Source organism: Bombina bombina, chromosome 1, assembly GCF_027579735.1.
Source record: "Bombina bombina isolate aBomBom1 chromosome 1, aBomBom1.pri, whole genome shotgun sequence".
Taxonomy (NCBI): domain Eukaryota; kingdom Metazoa; phylum Chordata; class Amphibia; order Anura; family Bombinatoridae; genus Bombina; species Bombina bombina.
Genome location: NC_069499.1, coordinates 488521711 through 488547051, shown reverse-complemented (window position 1 = coordinate 488547051; position 25341 = coordinate 488521711). Strand labels below are relative to the sequence as shown.

Below are 25341 nucleotides of genomic sequence, written 5' to 3'. Positions count from 1 at the left end.
AACTTCGGTACCATTTAAAATAACAAACTTTTGATTGAAGATAAACTACACTAAGTCACCACATCTCTCAAGCTACTTCCCTTGTCGAGAGCTGCAAGAGAATGACTGGGGGTTGGCAGTTAGGGGAGGAGCTATATAGACAGCTCTGCTGTGGGTGATCCTCTTGCAGCTTCCTGTTGGGAAGGAGAATATCCCACAAGTAATGGATGATCCGTGGACTGGATACACCTTACAAGAGAAACTTGGTTACCTGTGGTTGTATCTAATCTGCTACTGGTGGTATAACATTGTTCATAATAACATACATTTCAAAAACCTTAACAGTTTCTCTATGAAGTGACTACCCCAGAGGCAGAATTTTTTTTCACTTTCTGCGATGAGATTTTTTTAGTGAAAATTTTTCTGCAGGCCATTTTTAAATAAAATTCAATTTTAAATTAGGCAGTTACACTAAAGCACCAGTTCAATTGCAATGTGTTGGTTAACTAAATAATAAAACCATTTTTAAATGTTTTATAATATAGTGCGGCAATTGAAAATTGCATTGCAAATTAGCTGCAGACAAACTAAATTATAAAATGTCTCTTGAAATAATTTGTTTCCTTTTCTCTTGGTCTAACATAGAAATGTATTAATAAAAAGATGCAATGCTCATAAGAACGTCTTACATTCAGAACAAACAGCTTTGCAGACTGGGAAAGGCTAGGGGAGTGTTTGAAAAAAGCCAGTTAATAATCAATGCACTGCTGCTTTACAGTGCTACTGCATATGTGTCTGTTAACTTCAAACAGCACTTTTCTCTTGATGCACTGGAACACTTAAACAGTGCAGCCAGAACACAGCTGCTCTGTTTGAAGAATAGAGCTGCAAAGTTAAAGCACTAAGTCTAACTGTTCCTGTATGTGTTCTGTTCTTTCTGCAGACCTGCTGTATTTTCTGCGATGACATCTCAGATCACTGTATGTTCTGCCTTGGGGGTGACTACAAGCAGAATGTGGCCCAGACAATGGAATATGTGACCAATATACTTGCACCACAGAGATCCCAAATGGGAGAGAAACTGGTAATGCAGTTTCCCTACTTCAAATTAATATTGGGAATTATGGTCTGCAGCTTGAACATGAGAGCATCTAAATTCATATCTGGTTTGCTTATAACTAATGGAGGAATCAGCTTCATGATCGTTAAGGGGATATTAAAGCAAACATTAAAAACATTTATAATTCAGATGCAATTTTAAACAAAATGCTCAAATTATTGCTCTTATCACTTCACATACTTTTTTTGTAAAGCATAACTAGGTAGGCTCACAAGCATGCATGTCCTGAGGACTATATTACAAGCATTTACAATAACCTATAACATTTTTACAAATATTGTTGCAAACACCGATTCCTATAGCGCTCAACAACTTCTAACATTATGTTTTTAATATTCACAAACACTGATGGCATGCAAGGCTCGGGACATGTGTCCTTTCCTGACCCTACCAAATGAATTTTGACTTTCATGCCCCTTTAAAAGTTTAGATTTTTCTTTTCTTTTTAAAAATCACCAAATATTTATTCTGAGATATTAGGTCTAAAATGTGTCTCCCTCATCCACAATTACTTTATTAAAAGTTGATAGTAAAAGCCGTGTCTGGACTGGGACCCTGGAAACCTTCTGTATTACTTGTGATGTTAGTCGTCTGTGTACATACCAAACCATTATATTCCTTCTTAAAAAGGGACATGAAACTCAAAATGTTTAAACAACTTTCCAATTTACTTCCATTATCAAATTTGCTTAATTCTCTTGGTATCCTTTGTTGAAAGAGCAGCAATGCACGACTGGGAGCTAGCTGAATACACTGGGTGAGGCAATGGTAAGAGGCATTTATGTGCAGCTAAATCCCATTAGTGCAATGTTGCTCTTGAAATAAAAGAACAGAAGAAGTACAATCCACTCAAGTGTAGTAATTTACCATATACACATCAGCACAAATAAAAAATCTACTCACCTAAGTAGATCCAATAAGTTTCACTTTGTTGTAAGGTTACTAATCCAAAATATTCAATCATTTTCATGGATAAACTTTTGAGATTGGAATTTTGAGCACACACACACACTTCAGCTCCTTCCAAGCTATGTTCCACTACAATTGATAAAGCCCCTAAATGCACCAATTGTTGATCACCTGGAACATGGAGATGTGGCATGTGCAATCACATATCCAAGGGAGATACTTTTTACAACCCTGATAGAGGAATATAAAATCAAACGTATATGTGTAGCGCCACATATGTTTACCTATTAAGCTGCGAGTGTAGCCTTATCTATGTTGGCAGAACCAAAAGACCCATCGAAACAAGATCAAACATAAATAACAAAAGCAAAAAAAAAAAAAAAAAAAAAAAAAGGTGTATTTGAATTTTTTAGCATGATTATAAAGCAATTGGTGCTGGCCAATCAAAATCCGACTCCACTTTATAATGCAACACAAGAGCAATGGCTGAGCAACATTTTCTACCAGGACTTTGTCCATTAAACACAGAATACATCTTTTAATTAAAAAAAAAAAAAAAAAAAAAAAAAAAAACAGGATTATTGTTGGTTCCGGGAATAACTTTAGAAAGCTGGCTCAAATTTGCATACAGATACATAGCACTGATGGATGTATTGTGGGAAGGTGCCAATGTATGCCTGTTTTCCTGGCATGTAGTGGATAGAACATAATTGGAAGATAGCAGCCCTAGTAGTAAACAACAATTCCTGTGATGGCCAGAGAAGTGAGCAAACATAAATCCCATCTACTGTGTTACAAGAGGGAGTGTTTATTTTCATCTAACCCAGCTAATGATGCAGTATCTCACTGGTAGGTATTCATTAAGAGAGAGCAAAGATAGGTTTTATATTTTGATGTAATAGCCTAGAGATATTTTAAACCATCTTTTATAAAGTTTCCCTCTTTGACCATGAGATTATAAAGGCTAGATTACAAGACTGAACAATAAAGCTACGTACCTTAGTAATAAAGTTCTTTCCCATTTCTGAAGATTGCTCAGTACAAGTATTTTCCTTTGCAGTGGAGACAGGTTCATTATTTAGAGACAAACAAGAAGCGACACAAGCAGATAGGTCTACATTTTCAGGGGACTGTAATGTACCCTATGAAATAAATACATTTTTACATCAATCAAAACTGATATACTTTTTTGCATAGAAAAAAAAAAAAAGTAAAACAATTGAAGGGGTAAGGGACTATCTTATTTGAAATATGAAATTTAGAAGACTAAATAAAGAAGTCACCTGCCCCTACACGCAACAGGTAGGAAGAGAGCTATCCATAAAACAAAGGAGCATGACATTCTAATTTGAAATGAGGGGTGCTCCCCTTTCTATTAAGAAACTTGTGTGTCATCTTTAATTTAAGAGTCATTGACATTTTAATGACTATCACCAATATAATTTATGGTAAGTGCAGCTCTATTGGCGACCCTAACTGCTAAAGACATACAACACATATGTAGAACAACCCTCATGACAGGATTGCACTCTTTCAAATGAGTTGTGTCATGCCCCTCTAGGTAGCAGGTTAAAGGACAGATTTAACATTAGCAGCCATAGGAATTGCAACGTGCTCTAAGATGTATCCTATCTCCTTAAAGGGACATGAAACCCAAATGTTTCAATAATTCAAAAAAATACAATTTAAAAAAAAAATAAGATTCCAATGTACTTCTATTATCAAAATTTGATTTCTCTTCATGTTATTCTTTGTTTAAGAGATACCTGGGTAGGTAGCGTGCACATGCCTGAAGGACTAGTTGAAAGGAAATAGTGCTGCCATCTAGTTCTCTTTCAATTGTTTAAAATTGTTGCAAAACTGCTGCCATATAGTACAGCAGACACACGCACACTCCTGAGCTTACATCAACAAGAAAATGAAGATAATTTGATAATAGAAGAAAATTAGAAAGTTATTTAAAATTGTATACGCTATGTAAATCATGAGTTTTTTGGGGGGTTTTATGTCTCTTTAAATTAGTACTAAAACTGGGCAAGTGAGTTTACGCTTTCAAAATGAGAGGTCAAATGCACAAGATGATAGAGATATATCAACTACAATCACCAGAAAGATAAATAAGCCCATGGAAGAAATCATGGTGGTGAAGGTAGCCTCCCTTTAGCCCCTCACAATACATAGAGCAATAATAGACCTCTTATTTGAAAGAGTTAACTATAACAACGAAGGGTGGGGGGGGGGTACATCTCATATTACAGCAGATTATGTTACATACCACTGTACAATTTATTTTGATCCTTGACATTCCTTCTTCATCCTTTGGTTTTTCAGTCATAAATTTTGTTCTATAAGAATGTAAAATCATTAAAATACAACCTCAGATTCTTGTACGAGAACATGTGCACGTCTGATATAAAGTATATTATAAAAGTTATTCATTTTCAAACAGTTACAGATTGTTTCCAGCATTCGAATGATCCAGACTGGATATATTAAAACAGAAGTGCAACTCAAAATGTCCAAAAATACAAAAACACTCCTGGTCTAATATATTTGGTGTCTGAACTATCAGTCAAATACATAATTTTACACAAATACAATAGCTACAGGAAAGCATATACTTCCTGCCAGGCTACAACACCATACAAATATCTAGAACTACAAAACCCGCAAACTTCTGCCAAACCGCTAGTGACCATGTTTTCACTTATTTACTGAGCATGTTTGAAAATAAAGGGGCCTTAAAGTGATTGTAAAGTTTAAGGATTTAAAGCCCAGTATTTAAAAATAATCTTAAAGACATGGACACTTTAATTAATTTAACTTTACAAAGAAGCTTCTTTTTTAAAATATTTACCATTTAGTTAGGGAAAACATACCGCCAATCATCCGCCCGAATCTCCTTCTGTATTGAGCATATCGATGATGAATCTGGCTTCCTCCAATCATTGCATGCCCCTTTTGGCTTTCAGCTCGTGGGGCACACAATGATTGGAGGAAGCCGGATTCATCAGCGATATGCTCAATACAGAAGGAGATGTGGGCAGAGGATCGGCAGTATGTTTACCGTAATGAAATGTTAAGTATTTAAAAAAAGAAGCGTCTTTGTAAAGTTTGACTTAAAGTGCCCCTGTTTAAGATAATTTTTTAAAAAAACATAATATATGCTTACCTGATAAATTTATTTCTCTTGTAGTGTATCCAGTCCACGGATCATCCATTACTTGTGGGATATTCTCCTTCCCAACAGGAAGTTGCAAGAGGATCACCCACAGCAGAGCTGCTATATAGCTCCTCCCCTCACTGCCATATCCAGTCATTCGACCGAAACAAGACGAGAAAGGAGAAACCATAGGGTGCAGTGGTGACTGTAGTTAAATTAAAATTTAGACCTGCCTTAAAAGGACAGGGCGGGCCGTGGACTGGATACACTACAAGAGAAATAAATTTATCGGGTAAGCATAAATTATGTTTTCTCTTGTTAAGTGTATCCAGTCCACGGATCATCCATTACTTGTGGGATACCAATACCAAAGCTAAAGTACACGGATGATGGGAGGGACAAGGCAGGAACTTAAACGGAAGGAACCACTGCCTGTAGAACCTTTCTCCCAAAAACAGACTCCGAAGAAGCAAAAGTGTCAAATTTGTAAAATTTTGAAAAGGTGTGAAGCGAAGACCAAGTCGCAGCCTTGCAAATCTGTTCAACAGAGGCCTCATTTTTAAAGGCCCAGGTGGAAGCCACAGCTCTAGTAGAATGAGCTGTAATCCTTTCAGGGGGCTGCTGTCCAGCAATCTCATAGGCTAAGCGTATTATGCTCCGAAGCCAAAAGGAGAGAGAGAGGTTGCCGAAGCTTTTTGACCTCTCCTCTGTCCAGAGTAAACGACAAACAGGGCAGATGTTTGACGAAAATCTTTAGTAGCCTGTAAGTAAAACTTCAAGGCACGGACTACGTCCAGATTATGCAAAAGACGTTCCTTCTTTGAAGAAGGATTAGGACACAATGATGGAAAAACAATCTCTTGATTGATATTCCTGTTAGAAACCACCTTAGGTAAAAACCCAGGTTTGGTACGCAGAACTACCTTGTCTGAATGAAAAATCAGATAAGGAGAATCACAATGTAAGGCAGATAACTCAGAGACTCTTCGAGCCGAGGAAATAGCCATCAAAAACAGAACTTTCCAAGATAAAAGTTTAATATCAATGGAATGAAGGGGTTCAAACGGAACTCCCTGAAGAACTTTAAGAACCAAGTTTAAGCTCCACGGGGGAGCAACAGTTTTAAACACAGGCTTAATCCTAACCAAAGCCTGACAAAATGCCTGGACGCCTGGAACTACTGCCAGACGCTTGTGCAAAAGGACAGAGCAGAGATCTGTCCTTTTAAAGTACTAGCTGATAAGCCTTTGTCCAAACCCTCTTGGAGAAAGGACAATATCCTAGGAATCCTAACCTTACTCCATGAGTAACTGTTGGATTCACACCAATAAAGATATTTACGCCATATCTTATGGTAGATTTTCCTGGTGACAGGCTTCCGAGCCTGTATTAAGGTATCAATGACCGACTCGGAGAAGCCACGCCTTGATAGAATCAAGCGTTCAATCTCCATGCAGTCAGTCTCAGAGAAATTAGATTTGGATGATTGAAAGGACCTTGTATTAGAAGGTCCTGCCTCAGAGGCAGAGTCCATGGTGGAAGAGATGACATGTCTACTAGGTCTGCATACCAGGTCCTGCGTGGCCACGCAGGCGCTATCAGAATCACCGATGCTCTCTCCTGTTTGATTTTGGCAATCAGTCGAGGGAGCAGAGGAAACGGTGGAAACACATAGGCCAGGTTGAAGAACCAAGGAGCTGCTAGAGCATCTATCAGCGTTGCTCCCGGGTCCCTGGACCTGGATCCGTAACAAGGAAGCTTGGCGTTCTGGCTTGCCCCAACGATGGACCAGTTGAACAAACACCTCCGGATGGAGTTCCCACTCACCCGGATGAAAAGTCTGATGACTTAGAAAATCCGCCTCCCAGTTCTCTACGCCTGGGATGTGGATCGCTGACAGGTGGCAAGAGTGAGACTCGGCCCAGCGAATTATCTTTGAGACTTCTAACATCGCTAGGGAACTCCTGGTTCCCCCCTTGATGGTTGATGTAAGCCACAGTCGTGATGTTGTCCGACTGAAATCTGATGAACCTCAGCGTTGCTAACTGAGGCCAAGCTAGAAGAGCCTTGAATATTGCTCTTAACTCCAGAATATTTATTGGGAGCAGTTTCTCCTCCTGAGTCCACGATCCCTGAGCCTTCAGGGAGTTCCAGACTGCGCCCCAACCTACAAGGCTGGCATCTGTTGATACAATCGTCCAATCTGGCCTGCGAAAGGTCATACCCTTGGACAGATGGACCCGAGAAAGCCACCAGAGAAGAGAATCTCTGGTCTCTTGATCCAGATTTAGTAGAGGGGACAAATCTGAGTAATCCCCATTCCACTGACTTAGCATGCATAATTGCAGCGGTCTGAGACGCAGGCGCGCAAATGGCACTATGTCCATTGCCGCTACCATTAAGCCGATTACTTCCATGCACTGAGCCACTGACGGGCGTGGAATGGAATGAAGGACACGGCAAGCATTTAGAAGTTTTGATAACCTGGACTCCGTCAGGTAAATTTTCATCTCTACAGAATCTATAAGAGTCCCTAGGAAGGAGACTCTTGTGAGTGGTGATAGAGAACTCTTTTCCACGTTCACTTTCCACCCATGCGACCTCAGAAATGCCAAAACTATCTCTGTATGAGACTTGGCAATTTGAAAGCTTGACGCCTGTATCAGGATGTCGTCTAGATACGGAGCCACCGCTATGCCTCGCGGTCTTAGAACCGCCAGAAGTGAGCCCAGAACCTTTGTAAAAATTCTCGGGGCAGTGGCCAACCTGAAGGGAAGAGCTACAAATTGGTAATGCCTGTCTAGAAAGGCAAACCTTAGGAACCGATGATGATCTTTGTGAATCGGTATGTGAAGGTAGGCATCCTTTAAGTCCACTGTGGTCATGTACTGACCCTCTTGGATCATGGGTAGGATGGTCCGAATAGTTTCCATTTTGAATGATGGAACTCTGAGGAATTTGTTTAAGATCTTTAGATCCAAGATTGGTCTGAAGGTTCCCTCTTTCTTGGTAACCACAAACAGATTTGAATAAAATCCCTGTCCTTGTTCCGTCCGCGGAACTGGATGGATCACTCCCATTACTAGGAGGTCTTGCACACAGCTTAGGAAAGCCTCTTTCTTTATCTGGTTTGCTGATAACCTTGAAAGATGAAATCTCCCTTGTGGAGGAGAAGCTTTGAAGTCCAGAAGATATCCCTGAGATATGATCTCCAACGCCCAGGGATCCTGAACATCTCTTGCCCACGCCTGGGCGAAGAGAGAAAAAGTCTGCCCCCCACTAGATCCGTTTCCGGATAGGGGGCCATTCCTTCATGCTGTCTTGGGGGCAGCAGCAGGCTTCCTGGCCTGCTTGCCCTTGTTCCAGGACTGGTTAGGTTTCCAGGCCTGTCTGGAATGAGCAACAGTTCCCTCTTGTTTTGAAGTGGAGGAAGTTGATGCTGCTCCTGCCATGAAATTTCGAAAGGCACGAAAATTAGACTGTTTGGCTTTTGATTTGGCCCTGTCCTGAGGAAGGGTATGACCCTTGCCTCCAGTAATGTCAGCAATAATTTCCTTCAAGCCAGGCCCGAATAAGGTCTGCCCCTTGAAAGGAATGTTGAGTAATTTAGACTTAGAAGTCACGTCAGCTGACCAGGATTAAAGCCATAGCGCCCTACGCGCCTGGATGGCGAATCCGGAATTCTTAGCCATTAGTTTAGTCAAATGAACAATGGCATCAGAAACAAATGAGTTAGCTAGCTTAAGCGTTCTAAGCTTGTCAATAATTTCATTCAATGGAGCTGTCTGGATGGCCTCTTCCAGGGCCTCAAACCAGAATGCCGCCGCCGCAGCAGTGACAGGCGCAATGCATGCAAGGGGCTGTAAAATAAAACCTTGTTGAATAAACATTTTCTTAAGGTAACCCTCCAATTTTTTATCCATTGGATCTGAAAAAGCACAACTGTCCTCAACCGGGACCTTTGCTAAAGTAGAAACTGCTCCCTCCACCTTAGGGACCGTCTGCCATAAGTCCCGTGTAGTGGCGTCTATTGGAAAAAAATTCTAAATATAGGAGGTGGGGATAAGGGCACACCGGGTCTATCCCACTCCTTGCTAATAATTTCTGTAAGCCTTTTAGGTATAGGAAAAACGTCAGTACACACCGGCACCGCATAGTATCTATCCAGCCTACACAATTTCTCTGGAATTGCAACTGTGTTACAGTCATTCAGAGCAGCTAATACCTCCCCAAGCAATACACGGAGGTTCTCAAGCTTAAATTTAAAATTAGAAATCTCTGAATCAGGTTTCCCCGAGTCAGAGATGTCACCCACAGACTGAAGCTCTCCGTCCTCATGTTCTGCATACTGTGACGCAGTATCAGACATGGGTCTAACAGCATTTGCGCGCTCTGTATCTCTCCTAACCCCAGAGCTATCGCGCTTGCCTCTTAATTCAGGCAATCTAGATAATACCTCTGACAGGGTATTATTCATGATTGCAGCCATGTCCTGCAAGGTAATCGCTATGGGCGTACCTGATGTAATTGGTCGCCATATTAGCGTGCGTCCCCTGAGCGGGAGGCGAAGGGTCTGACACGTGGGGAGAGTTAGTCGGCATAACTTCCCCCTCGACAGAACCCTCTGGTGATAATTCTTTTATAGATAAAGACTGATCTTTACTGTTTAAGGTGAAATCAATACATTTAGTACACATTCTCCTATGGGGCTCCACCATGGCTTTCAAACATAATGAACAAGTAGGTTCCTCTGTGTCAGACATGTTTAAACAGACCAGCAATGAGACTAGCAAGCTTGGAAAACACTTTAAAACAAGTTTACGAGCAATATAAAAAACATTACTGCGCCTTTAACAAACACAAATATTCCCAAATTTTGAAATAACAGTGAAAAAATGCAGTTACACTAACGAAATTTTTACAGTGTATGTAATAAGTTAGCAGAGCATTGCACCCACTTGCAAATGGATGATTAACCCCTTAATACCAAAAACGGAATAACAAATGACAAAAACGTTTTTTAAACAGTCACAACAACTGCCACAGCTCTACTGTGGCTTTTTACCTCCCTCAATACGACTTTTGAAGCCTTTTGAGCCCTTCAGAGAAGTCCTGGATCATGCAGGAAGAAGCTGGATGTCTGTGTCTGTAATTTTTGCTGTGCAAAAAAACGCCAAAATAGGCCCCTCCCACTCATATTACAACAGTGGGAAGCCTCAGGGAACTGTTTCTAGGCAAAATTCAAGCCAGCCATGTGGAAAAAAACTAGGCCCCAATAAGTTTTATCACCAAACATATGTAAAAAACTGATTAAACATGCCAGCAAACGTTTTAAAATACACTTTTATAAAAGAGTATGTATCTCTATTAATAAGCCTGATACCAGTCGTTATCACTGCATTTAAGGCTTTACTTACATTACTTCGGTATCAGCAGCATTTTCTAGCAAATTCCATCCCTAGAAAAATATTTTAACTGCACATACCTTATTACAGGAAAACCTGCACGCTATTCCCCCTCTGAAGTTACCTCACTCCTCAGAATATGTGAGAACAGCAAAGGATCTTAGTTACTTCTGCTAAGATCATAGAAAACGCAGGCAGATTCTTCTTCTAAATACTGCCTGAGATAAACAGTACACTCCGGTACCATTTAAAAATAACAAACTTTTGATTGAAGAAATAAACTAAGTATAAAACACCAGTCCTCTTACGACCTCCATCTTAGTTGAGAGTTGCAAGAGAATGACTGGATATGGCAGTGAGGGGAGGAGCTATATAGCAGCTCTGCTGTGGGTGATCCTCTTGCAACTTCCTGTTGGGAAGGAGAATATCCCACAAGTAGTGGATGATCCGTGGACTGGATACACTTAACAAGAGAAATGGGGCTTTAAAATAATTAAACTTTACAATCACTTTAAACATGCGTAATAAGAAAGACTGTAAAGGATTAGCTAAACCATCAGCAAAAACTGCTGCACCAGTGTCAGGACATAGGGAAAAGTATCTTTTTCCAAGAAATGAAAAAATACTCAACCAATTAACTTCAAGTTTTCAGCATTTCCAGTCACTGAGGGTTCCCACAAAATTGCCAAGTTGTAAAGAAATTAAACGAATGCAATCCAAAATTAAGCACCTAAAAAACAGGATTTAACATTGAACAATCTGAAGAAAGGAAACTATATTCAGGGAGGAAATCTCCAAGTATACAAATAACATGAACATGACATGAAGTACAGAAAAAGGGAAAAAAAGTGCTTTTCTGTTGAAAAAGCAGCCAGGGAGTACAGAGACAAAAGGTTAAAAAGTAACCTTATTTTGATTCATTTCAAGCATGCTCAGTAGTAATAAACGTCTGAAAAACACAAAATCATTCCCACTCAGTAGTAAGGAGTCAACAAAAGATGGTGTGGGAGCAGTATTGGTTTATATATTGTTGAATGTATTCCACAAACACTTTTGAAACTATACAAGTCTAAGTGTAAACAGATTCTTAATCGAAAGGGCAAAATGGTTTAACTTTACCTGGAAGATTTGTCCGTGGTTTCATCTTTTCTGTTGTAATTTCCTTTGAAAATTTCCAAAAGCCTCTTGTATTTTTCCCTTTCGCCTTTCTGTACATCCTTTAATATATTAAATTCTAGGTTTAATTTTAATAAGCATTTGATTTAACAAACAAACTTTGGAGAGAAAAAAAAAAAAAAAAGTTAACACAGAGTTGACACATGTATAGCGAACTGCAAGAAATATTAAACTATGAGATATATATATATCTATCTATCTATCTATCTATCTATATATATATATATATCTATATATATATCTATCTATATATCTATCTATATATCTATCTATATATCTATCTATCTCGCAGTGTTCTCCCCAGGCCCTTTTTAATGGGTGCAGCACCGAGCCAAAAATCAGCTAATATTTTTTTCAATGTTTGTTGCTCAAATTATCATTAAATACATTTATGTTAAACTATGAGATGAATTTGTGCTTTGGATAGCAGAAAATTTTACAATATTAGAAAGTACTACAATGCCCACACGGCTAATTTATAATTCTCCACAGAAAATGTTGCCAGCTTGGTGGAACACTGTATGGGAAAGAAATACAATATATTTGGTGTTCGATACCAACCTTCATCTATAAAAAAACAAACAAAAAAAAACACACACATGTCTATGAATACACTTAAAGGGAAAGTAAAGTAAAAATCAAACGTTCATGATTCTGAGAGCATACAATTTTAAACAACTTTCAAATTGAATTCCATTATCAATTTGTTCAGTCTTTATGTGCGTTGAGAAGGAATCAGCTCTTATGGCAGGATGTGCTAGATCTCACAGTATTTATGTATAGGAGTCTGCAAATACAATGGGCAGAAAAATGAAGCAATCTCTTTGAAAGGTTTCAGAAAGTATTGATAACTTGAAATTCAGAGTAATTGCTATTGCACATTTTTGAATTCTACTGTATTTAGCGGTTCCCAACCTTTTTTCTCTCCTGTACCCCTTGATTAGGCTTTTCATTTATGAGTACCCCCTCTCTTCATTACCCCCACCCATCCCTCAAAATAAAGGAAGCACTTTTTTATAGGGGAGGTAAGCTATACCTGAATTGCATACGACTGTACGTGTATCAACAGGATTAAAGCTAAGATCTTATTCTCAGGAGTCCTGCTGTGTGGCTGGTGCCCCTGGCAGCTGCCTGGTTGCTCCTAAACAAGGCCCTGGGGGGGGGGGAAGTCAAAGTGTAATGATCATAAAAATAAATATTTAAATTTGTGAGATCAGATTGATATTAACCACCCAGCCACTATGAACGTTTTTAGTTGGAAGTGAAGCAGTCTGAATCAAGCAAGCACTAGAAGCAGTACTTTACTTACCGGCACTGACTATAACTTATTTGGGGATGCAGACCTGCCTCGCCTGTGTGACTCGCAATCTCAACGGCTCTATCACACGTGTCCACATCTATGCTGCTGCAGTGCCGCTTCTATTTGAGCACTTGCAGTCAAAATTGTGTGCATGGGACAGAGGTGTGTGGAGCAGGAGGCTAAGCCGTCTGGTGACACAGGGTGATCATTAATATGTGGACCGGAGTCATCCACACCCGGTCCACATATTTCAGGTGCAGGGGCTCCCATCTGCCTATATGCCAGGCCAGGACTTCATTTGTCACTTTCCGGCTAAATGCTCCTTCCTTCCACAGTTCCACGATGCTTATTAGTTGATGACCCATTGAGAGTGCCCCCTGACCCTCCCCGTGCATCTTCCGCCATTACCAACAATATTTTTGCGTACCCCCAACTGGCCTGCCAAGTAACCCCAGGGGTACACGTACCCCAGGTTGGGAACCGCTGCTTTAAAGTGATGGTAAATCCTAGCGTTTGTGAAATTCTAGAATTTACCATTGGAACAAATAAAGGGGACTTTCAGTCATGAAATATAAAAATGCTTTATGCTGAAAGTTCCTTTATTTCTTTGAAGCGTTCACCGTGCTGAGGGCCTCAGGCAGCCCCCCAGCAGAACGCTATTTTGCTGAGAGGTGATGTTTCCACCTCTTAGCCAATAGCTGTGCGGGGTATCCAGCTTGGCTCCAGCTGGGACGCACCACTATTTTTCTAAGTGGAGGAAACGTCACCTCAGCAAAATAGCGTTCTGCCATGAGCTCCTTGAGGAGCGCAGCGAACGCTTCAAACAAATAAAGGAACTTTCAGCATAAAGTATTTTATATTTCATGACTGAAAGTCCCCTATATTTGTTCCAATGGTAAATACTTTAAGTAAATCCCAACATGTCAGGGAACAGAAGCCATTAGAAAACAAGTCTGCATACAAACACAATCTTTACTTGGTAAGTCCAAAAGCTCATTTCAGTTTCTGTACCACACATATGCTGAGAACACCCAAGTACTTCTCCCACTTATTTCTAAATATCCATCATAGACTATTACACATTCACTCAAATTCGACCAGCCCCTTGCAATACTGTGCGCACATACATAACACCCCTTCTCGGTGCAAATTGCCTCAGACCTATGCCTTTCAATCCGTCACCACCAACCTCTTGCCTACAGATTTTTCTAGTGCTGCTCCTATCTGAAGAACTTATTCTGCCACTCATACTTTTAAATCTTTCATTGAATATGTTTAGGGATGCCTACTATATAAATCCTAACATCACCAACTTACACGCTACACAATCTTTTTAGTGCCAAATCAATCAAGGATGAAGAGTACTCCGGCTCAATCATCCACTTCATACTTGGTGTACAACAGCCATCTCTTAGATTGTATGCTCAATAAGGAGCATAGACTTCTACAGACAAAAATAGAAAGATGAGGCATAACCATAAAAGGGAAGTAATACGAGTTACCATGGCACGTTACCCTCTTGAAAATGCAACTGGGTAAAATGTCTCAAGGAGGTGAGAAAAATCGGAGAGAAGTTAGAGGGGGATACATTTCTTTAAAAACAGAATCTCAGAAATTGATAACGACATAAATTCAAGTGTGCATAAGCCCTCCATCTTACAATATGCTAAGCTTTCAGTTATGACCGTCAAAACAGTGTGTAACGCGATATAATTTATCATTGTAAGTGATTTTGTATCAAATAGTAGCAGCAAGGATAATTCACATGGGCATATACATTTTTCAGACTATTTCAGATTAAAAGAGTGCCAACATACCTTTAAAGCGAAACAAGAGAATTTAATGGCATATTGGGTTGTTAAATAATTTGTAATCTTTATTCAAAGATTCTTTTCAACATAAATGGACAGTCTAGTCCAAAATAAACTTTTATGATTCAGGTAGAGAATGTAATTTTAAGCAATCTTCCAGTTTACTTTTATCACCAATTTTGCTTTGTTCTCTTGGTATTCTTAGTTGAAAGCTAAACCTAGGAGGTTCATATGCTAATTTCTAAGCCCTTGAAGGCCGCCTCTTCTCTCAGGGCATTTTGACAGTTTTTCACCACTAGAGGGTGTTAGTTCATGTGTGTCATATAGATAACACTGTGCTCACGCACGTGGAGTTCAGATGAGCCAGCACTGATTGGCTAAAATGGATGTCTGTCAAAAGAACTGAAATAAGGGGGCAGTTTGCAAAGGCTTAGACACAAGGTAATCAGAGGTAAAAAGTGTATTTATATAACTGTTAGTTATGCAAAACTAGGGAAAGGGTAATAAAGGGATTATCTATCTTTTTTAAACAATAAAAATTCTGGTGTAGACTGTCCCTTTAATGACCAAATGGTAAGAATATACAAAATACTACGCACAGCAATTTTGAGAGTAGTATCAATTAATTAAAGGGATAGTCTAGTCAAAATTAAAATGTCATGATTCAGATAGAGCATGCAATTTTATAGCAACTTTTTTTTATAATTCATAGTTTTTATTGAGGTTGAAAAGGCAGACCATGTCGGTCATGAGTGCCACATCATTAAATCAATCCTGTTTCATCACAGAACAAGTAAAGAACAAACCTCATTTTTTTCTTTTAACCTCAGTACAACGTGAATTATAGTAGCACAAACATAATAATGTACAAATATATAATCCCTATTGTAACATCATACGCTTCATAAGAATCAAAAATATTATAATAAAAACAAAATGACAAACTGTGGCTCATAAGAGAATTGAACTAAAAAGAGTGTTAACAAGAAGCACAACAGAGCCTTCTAAATTTTGGCTATCTAGTAAAAGGGTGGGGGGGAAGAGATATTCCAGAATGCGGTATGTGTCAAGGGAAACCACGCAATAGGACCCTGAACACTATCACAAAGTGCCAGAGTCCTAAGAAGTAGGAGAGGAAGGGAAAACAAGGGGGAGAGGGAGGGGAGAAGGGGGAGCGGAGATTAATCGTAAAAAAACGTAAGAATTCACCTGGAGGGGCTAATAACATTAAAGAGATTATTCGGCTCATAACAACGCAACTAAAACTAAATTTCAAGGGCGGCGTTCGTATCTATACTGCAATAAAAGACAATATTGGTAAATCCTGGAAGATGCATCTGTTGCAAACAGAAACCCGTTAGGTAGAGGACTCCATTTAACAACAATGACAGTTACCAATATGTTAGTGCCACTGTATGTAAAATAGCTGATATAAGGAGTCACTAACGTAAAATAGGCAGTTTCCAGATCAGCTAAACTTTAAAGGGAAGGAGCTTAGTAAAGCATATACACTGGGCTATTATTAAACAATATATGTAAAAGTTATGCAATAAGGAGACATTAATCAGGTGTAAAAAGTTCAGACCTTTCTCAAACCTGCATGACCATAATTTTAAATGCCGACACTCCACTGAGGTAGAATATATATCTGAGTAATATTAAAGTATTTCTAAACAGGACCTTGTCAAGCCTTGCGAGCATATGATTAGAAAAATGAAAATAAAAAAACTCATAGCATGTTATATACAATAAAGTGCATTGTGGATAGTTATATTATAACTAATTATGCAGTGAAACGATCCCAGACTATTTCTATGTAAGTATACACAAATATATAGAGTAACCTAGTCTGCTAGCAGGGTCCTTCCAATCTTATATCAAATAGCCTTACCTTATGGGTATGGGCCCTATAACACATGGGAAGGTAAGAATCATTATTTGGTATACACGCTACATTTTATGATGGGTATTTTCATATACAGAATCCACAGTTTTCCAGGTTAAATGCCATCATCACGGACAATTTATCTAGGTGCAGAAGCAGTGGGTGAATAAGCAGCGACATGTCTCACCATCACTTTGAGAAAGTAGTAGAAACAGTCATGGGTACAAGAACATGGTAGCCTGCTATACAATCATAATTGTCTTAGCCCACCCCTGCTTTAATGTCCTTACAGGCCTGCAGAAAGTCCCCATATCCTCGGAATAATTGAAAATGAAGTTGTTGCACAGAGTAAGGTTTGTTCCTGGGTAGAAAATTTTGTCTCAATAGAGACATAGCTGACATCTGGGTAGAAAACTATCTCAAGGGAGAATACCAGCCTGCTAATAGATAGGTTACCCTCTGTAGGCAAAACTTGTCTTGTGCTCTCCCCGGGATTAGTAATTGTAATCTTGAGGGGAAGACTAGTGGGCTGCAACAATTCAATCCCAGCACTTGGATCCTTTTCATACGGATCCGATGGAGTAGAGTCCCTTTTCGTTACAGATCTTGTAGGTGCGTACAGATAAGTCTCATGCACAAGAGACTTCATGTAAATCTGTAGGTTGCTCACCCTCCATCCCGGGAGAGCGACAGCATCCTCCTCGTCTAGGAAAGAAGATTTTGAGTTAGGTTTCTCGCATTCAAGGAGATCCCTCTCAGAGTAATCAGGCTCCGGCTCAGACATGAATGCTGCCATATGGCGCTGGGGACTCCCTTTGCTTGTAATAGGGTCCCTGCCATCCGCCATTACTTGCATTAGGTTAACTTCCCCTATACACTGACCTCTATTTGTAAACACAGGGTTGTTCAAGCTGTGATCTTTTTTTCAAATTTAACAAGCAGTGCCTGCATCTGTATGTAAAAGTTCTCCAAATTTCGTTATACAGTCGAGAATCCCAAGCACATCAGGCTGCGTCTACCAGGCCAACAGTCACTGCTGCCTTGTGGTCGTTTCAAATGGCTTAGGTCAAAATAATTGTTGCAGCAGATGTGTAAAACAGTGTCACCAGGATCTTTAGTAAGGTTGCCTTACCTAGGCATGAATATGTCTCCCAGGCTTTATTATAATCTATTAATTATGCCCTTAAAATCGATTAATGTTGTAGGAGCTCATAAGCTATGCCTCTTGTCTCCCGTGTAGCTGGCTCCGCCCCCCCCCCCCAATTTTAAGCAACTTTCTAATTTACTCTCATCAATTTTCCTTCACTATCTTGCTATCTTTATTTGAAAAAGCAAGAATGTAAGCTTAAGAGCTGGTCCATTATTGGTTCAGCACCTGGGTAGCGCTTGCTGATTGGTGACTAATCAGCAAGCGCTATCCAGGTGTTGAACCAAAAAATGATCCTGCTCCTAAGCTTACATTCTTGCTTTTCCAAATAAAGATACCAGGAGAAAGAAAAAAAATAAAAATAGGCGTAAATTAGAAAGTTGCTTTAAATTGCATGCTCTATCTTAATCATGAAAATTTTATTTTGACTAAACTATCCCTTTAATAATGACTGACAGTTTAATAATTCACACAAAAATCTTTGAAATGTTGAATGAACATATATTTCTAGATTATATTACTTCATGGGATAGATGGCCAACAAAACCAACAGAGTGAGTGTGGGTGTGTGAGAAACATATACAGTCAGATCTTAAAATTGGCACATTTTTTATATAGTCAGTTTCATTAAAGAGCCAGTCAATGTTCAAATTAAATGTTACATAATTCTGCACTATTAATGGAACATTAATTTGAACGTTGAATGGCCCTTTAAAGGTTACATTTTAATAATGTGTAAGGTTTCGTTACTGAATACGTTTACAAATGTAAAATGCAAACATATTTAGCCAATGATCTTAGGGTCCTCTACCTTAGACCAAGAGTAAAATTATGTTTAGTGTGCATCTTAATTGTACATTTAGCAACCTACCTCATCCACTGCCAAAGATAATTTTTTAAACGCCTTGGTAGCATCACATGGTCTTGGATTTGAGAACCGGCTATCTTGAACACATTTTTTGAATGGGAAACGGTGTTCATAGACAGGTCTTGAATATTTAAAGCTCAGCTTCTGGGGGATAAAGATCTCCCTGTTTAAAGAGACAATGACTTAAGGTTATATTCAGTGCCTAAACAAACTATGCATAATCTTTATAGGGACAGTAACGTCAAAAGCAAACTTCATGATTCAGAGAACAATTTTATAACAATTTTCCAATGTACTTATACATTTCAGCAAAATATACCAAGAGAATAAAGGAAATTAAAACTAAACCAAGATAGGTGCAGGAGCAGCTATGCACTACTGGGAGCTAATTGCTGAAAATATATACCTCATCATTTGCTCACCATGCGTGTCCAGCTAGCTCCCAGAGTACACTGAAGCTTCTTCAACAAAGCATATGCTCTATCTGAACCCTAAAAGAAGAATTTGGGGTTTCTGTCTCTAATTTCTATTTGTTGGATTTTAGTAAATAGGAATAATGAAAAAAAATTCATACATGGACAGTTTTAACTATTTAGTTACATGCAACAAGTCCTCTTAATTATGGTATTAAAAAAAGCAAAACATCTCTTGCAATACAATCTTTTTTAAAAAAATACGTTTTTTTTTTTATATACACAGTGGTGCTTAAAGAAATGACGAAATGCATTAAAACAAGCACAATCCGCTAAATTAAGAGTAGAATTACATTGGTCTGATCCCACTTGCAGTGGTTTTGGAGGGAGGATCTTCAGCATTAACGAGTCTTGATTTAAAGAAGAGGTTCTTACCTAGGGGGGGAAAAAAAAAAAATCTAAATATTAGAAAAGGTTCATACAGTTGGAAAGTTACTTAAAGGGACATAATCATATGCTAAATCACTTGAAAGTAATGCAGCATAACTATAAAAAACTGAAAAGAAAATATCACCTGAGCATCTCTATGTAAAAAAGGGAAGATCATTTTACCTCAATTTCTTCAGCTCACCAGAGTAAGTGCTGTGTAAAAAGCTATACTTCATATGCAGGTTGAAAAGAAAAAAACAAACAAAACAAAAAACAGCCAATAAGCATCAGCAGTGCTGAGGTAATGCTTTGCCTTTGCTGTGATGTTATGAGATTTCACTGAAATTTCATGAGATTTCAAAGAACATCCATAAACTGAATAGGAAAACAACATGACTGTGCGTGCACATGCCAGATGCACACTTCCCCTTGCAAGTCCTGGGACAAGCATCCCTGACTGGCTGCTTAAAGTCTCTTTACAATGTGGTGTAATTGAGGTAAAAGATCTACCATTTTTACATAGAGATGTTCATGTGATAATTTTTAATCAGCTTTTTACAGTTCTGCTGCATCACTTTCAAATGTTTCAACATTTGGGTATCATGTCCCTTTAAGGAAATTCTAGGGACCGACCTGAAATACAATTAAGGAGAGATTTTGTGTCACGCAGGTAACTCCACAAACTCACTACAATTGGTTGTAATACTCGGTCAACCCACTCGGAAAGTGGCCAATTCCAGATACAATAGGTCTGCCCTTTATTTTATTTTAAGTCATATCTTTGGGAAATGTTGGTGTTTGAGGGAACTCCACATACAGAATTCAACTGTAGTCTAATCAGTGTAGCATTTGCAAATACATTGTATTAAGTGTATACATTCAGAGTATCCAAGATGTTATGTATAGTAACAAGCATTGAGTGTGCATCTGTACTTAAATGTACACAAATCACATTCGATGGATTTAAAACCATACAATGCCTTATGGCCAAAACGTGTCAGGAACGCCTAAGGGAGCTCGGTAATCTATGGACTTTGCTCTTTTTTACTTTTTTAATACAGGTTGGTGGGTTCTTTTTTTTTTTTTTTTTTTTTTTTTTTTAAAAACATGGATGAATGTTAAAGGGACATTAAACACTTTGAGATGTTAATATAAAATGACAAACTGTACATATTAAAAAAAAAAGTCTGCACTATACTTTCATTATTTTATTTTCCTATAATTCCATTGTGAAATTTTCCGTTCCTGGTGGAAATGAAAGTGCAGAACACTGTTACATTCCACACAGCCATTGGCTGCACACTCTAGTGACCTATTTATAACTGTCCCTAATTGGCCACAGCAGAAAAGGTAATTTAAGTTACAACATGGCAGCTCCCAATGTTTTATAGACACTAAAACTTAACACTTACTTTGTCAATATTTAAGCAGCTAATGAAACTTTAAAAAATACATCCACATGTTATTCTCAGAGTAATCTTTTCTTTGAATGCATAATTTTAACTAGCATTTATTGTCCCTTTAAGTATTTTAATACTACATGTATGGAGCCGATCTAGACTTCTATTGCATTGTTCTACATTTATGGCCATATCCTTAAGGCTCTCCATGCGCAGTTAAACTCAAGTGTGTGACGTCATTACCTAGGGGTTCTCCATTACAACACAGGGATTACTGAGGCACGAATACTGATCAGACGCTGATAAAAGGCTTGAGACAACCGTGTACCATAAACATATGCAAGGTTGCAGTTGTCTGCATGAACTACAGTATCCTTCAAGTACAGGTTTTTATATGTATGCAAAATAATAAATGTTCATGTAGCGAGGAGTATTTGAGAGCGGATTGTGGGACAATAGTTTTAACTGTCACCCACTGAGCATCAGACACATAGGTTACCCAACAACTAAATAATAACAGACACATGTAAAAGTATTATTATTATTATTATTATTATTATTAGTGAGGTTTTACAATTCAAAAAAAGGGGTTTCATGTCCTTATGGGAAATCAGAATTATGTATAAAATATTAAAATGTAGCTAGTTTGTATGGTTAGGAAAATGTTATACCTCTTCATTTCTGAATAAATTGGAAGATTGTGCATACGGACGAAAACAAAAATTATGCTTACCTGATAAATATTTTTCTTTCCTGGCATAGAGAGTTCACGAATCCATTCTAATTACTAGTGGGAACCAATACCCAAGTTAGAGGACACAGAATGGAAGGGCCATGGAGAACAAGACAGGCGGACCTAAACAGAAGGCACCACCGCTTTAAGAACTTTCTTCCCAAAAGAAGCGTCAGCTGAGGCAAAAGTATCAAATTTGTAGAATTTGGAAGAGGTATGCCACGAGGACCAAGTTGCCGCCTTGCAGATTTGCTCCACAGAAGTGTCATTTTTGAAGGCCCAAGAAGAAGAGACAGCCTTAGGGGAATGAGCCGTAATTTTCTCAGGAGGCTGTTGTCCAGCTGTCTCATAAGCTAACCGGATAACAATTCTCAACCAGAGAGAAAGAGTAGAAGAAGTGGACTTCTGACCCTTAAAAAACAAAAACGAACAGGGCAGTAGATTGCCAAAAATCTTTAGTTGCTTGTAGATAAAATTTTAGAGCACGCACACACGCACGACGTCCAAGTTATGCAACAGGTGTTCCTTCTGAGAACAAACAATTAGGACAAAATGAAGGAACAAAAATTTCCTTATTGATGTTGCGATCCTATACTACTTTGGGAAGGAATCCCAAATTAGTAAGAAGTACCGCCTTATCCGCATGAAAAATACGGTAAGCGGAATCACACTGCAGAACCGAAAGCTTGGAAACTCTGCGAGCTGAAGAAGAAATAGCAAGGAGAAACAAAACTTTCCACGATAACTTATCAACCAAATGCATAGGCTCAAACTGAGCCTACTGCAAAACGTTAAGAACAAGGTTAAGGCTTCCAGGAGGAGCAACAGGCTTAAACACAGGCCTAATTCTGACCAAGGCTTGAACAAATTATTGAACATCTGGCAGATCTGCCCAACGTTTGTGTAAAAGGATAGACGGTGCAGAAATCTGACCCTTCAGAGTACTGACTGACAAACCTTTCTCCAGGCCATTCTGAAGAAAGGACAAAATGCTGGGAACCCTCACCCGACTCCAAGAGAAACCCTTCGATTCGCACACACAAAAAAAAAAAAAGTGTATTTACGCCATACCTTATGGTAAATCTTGCGAGTAACAGGTTTACAAGCCGGAAGCATGGTATCAATGACCTGCTCAGAAAAACCACACCTAGCCAAGACTAGGCATTCAATCTCCAAGCAGTCAGCTTCAGAGAATCTAGAATTGGGGGGAGGAAGGGACCTTGAAGTAGACAGTCCTTCCTCAAAGGCAACCTCTCCAAGGAGGAAGAGATGACATCTTCACCAGATCCATGAACCAGATCCTGCAAGGCCAGGCAGGACCGATTAGAATCACTGACGCCTTCTCCTGTTTGATACAAGCTATTACTCGAGGAAGGAGGGCAAACGGAGGGAACAGGTACACGAGATCGAAGTCCCAAGGAACCGCCAGAGCATCGATCAGAGCTGCTTGCGGATCCCTTGATCCGTACCTTGGAAGCTTGGCGTTTAGCCGAGACGCCATCAGATCCAACTCCGGAACCCCCCACCTGTGGGTCATCAGAGAATACTTCTGGATGAAGGGCCCACTCCCCAGGATTAAAGGTCTGCCTGCTCAGATAATCCGCTTCCCAGTTGTCCACCCCTGGAATATGGATGGCAGAGAGGTGACAATCGTAAGACTCCGCCCACTGGAGCTAAGGAACTCTGAGTTCCTCCATAGTGATTGATATATGCCACCGAGGTGATTTTGTCCGATTGAAACCTGATAAACCGAACTAACACAGTTGAGGCCAATATGTTAGAGTATTGAAGATTGCTCTCATTTCTAGGATATTTATTGGTAGAGAAGAATCCTTTCGAGTCCAAAGACCCTGAGCCTTTAAAGAACCCCAGACTGCTCCCCAGCCCGACAGGCTGGCATCTGTAGTCACAATCTCTCAAGAAGGTCTCAGGAAGCATGTGCCCTTAGACAGATGGTCCTGGGAGATCCACCAGGATAAATAGTCTCTCGTCCTGGAGTCCAGAACTATCCTCAGAGAGGTCAGAGTGGTCTCTGTTCCATTGTCTGAGCATGCATAACTGTAGAGGTCTCAGATGGAAACGAGCAAAAGGAATAATGTCCATGGAAGCAACCATTAGACCAATTACTTCCATACACTGAGTCACTGATTGACGGATAGAGGACTGAAGTGAGACAAGAAGCAAGAATTTGTTTTTTTCTGACATCCATCAGAAATATCTTCATGGACAGAGAGTCTATGACCGTTCCCAAAAAGTATACCCTGGTGTCTGGCACCAGGGAACTCTTCTCCAGATTCACTTTCCACCTGTGGGAATAAAGAATAGAATACAGTGAGTCTGTATGGGATTTTGCTAAATGAAAAGATGGTGCCTGAACCAAGATATCGTCCAAGTACAGCGCCATCGCAATCCCCTGAGATCTGACCACCTCCAAAAGGGCCCCTAGAACCTTTATAAAGATCAAAGGAGCTGTGACAAGGCCAAAAAGGGAAGGGCAACAAATTGAAAGTGTTTGTCTAGAAAGGCAAAGCAAAGGAATTGGTGATCTTCCCTGTGAATAGGAACATGAAGAAATACGCGTACTTCAGGTCTATGGTAGTCATAAAATGACCCTCCTGAACCAAAGGGAGAATAGAACGTATAGTCTCCATTTTGAAGGACGGGACCTTGAGAAATTTGTTGAGGTACTTGAGGTCCAATATGGGTCAAAAAAGTTCCCTCTTTCTTGGGAACCACGAAGAGGTTTGAAAAAAAATCCTTGTCCCTGAATTCTGGCAACCCTTTGTCTAGCCTTTTTGTCTTGAGGTAGGAAAGATCCCTTTCCACCAGTAACTTCAGAAATGATCTCAGCCAAACCAGGACAAAATAAAGTCTTGCCTTTAAAAGGTAAAGACAAAAGTTTGGACTTGGATGTTACATCAGCAGACCAAGATTTTAGCCACAGAACTCTGCGAGCTAAAACTGCAAAGCTAGAAATTTGGGCTCCCAGCCTAATGACTTGCATTCTGGCCTCACAGATAAAAGTATTAGCCAGCTTTAGAGCCTTGATCCTATCCTGGATCTCCTCTATGGTAGTCGCCTCCGAAATTAGGTTGGGACAAGGAGTTGCACCAATAAGAGGCTGCACCAGCAACCGTCACAATACTTGCAACTGGTTGCCAGTGTAAACCCCAGTGTAAATCAACTTACAGCTTCTTATCCATAGGGTCCTTAAAAGAGGAACTATCCTCAAGGGGGAATAGTTGTTCTCTTGGCTAGAGTGGAAATAGCGCCCTCTACCTTAGGCACAGTGCGCCACGAGTCACGCACAGAGTCAGCGACAGGAAACTTCTTCTTAAAAACAGGGGACGGGGAAAAAGGGATCCCCGGCTGCTCCCATTCCTGAGCTATAATGTCAGACATACGGTCAGGGACCAGAAATACCTCTACAGGAGTAGGTAGGACATCAAACACTCTTAAGTTTATTATTAAGTGTCTCAGCGGCAGTAGAGTCTGAGTCCTCCAAGGTAGCTAGGACCTCCTTCAAGAGTAAACGGAGGTGCTCCAGCTTAACCCTTTCCGGTCCTATAAATTAAATAAAACCTGCAGTCGGCAGGTTTTATT

The 25341-nt window shown here is 39.6% G+C and overlaps 1 protein-coding gene across 1 annotated transcript in view; it reads right to left on the bottom strand.

Moving 5' to 3' along the window:
• The window catches only part of SENP2 (SUMO specific peptidase 2), a 162079-nt gene that overhangs the window by 93960 nt on the left and 42778 nt on the right, over positions 1–25341 (bottom strand). The window contains exons 5-9 of the mRNA XM_053712852.1: positions 19530–19611; positions 18767–18926; positions 11696–11793; positions 4284–4353; positions 3007–3150 (exon numbers count right to left, since the gene is read on the bottom strand). Coding sequence (XP_053568827.1) covers positions 3007–3150; positions 4284–4353; positions 11696–11793; positions 18767–18926; positions 19530–19611 — 554 coding nt within the window. The remainder of the gene's footprint in view (positions 1–3006; positions 3151–4283; positions 4354–11695; positions 11794–18766; positions 18927–19529; positions 19612–25341) is intronic.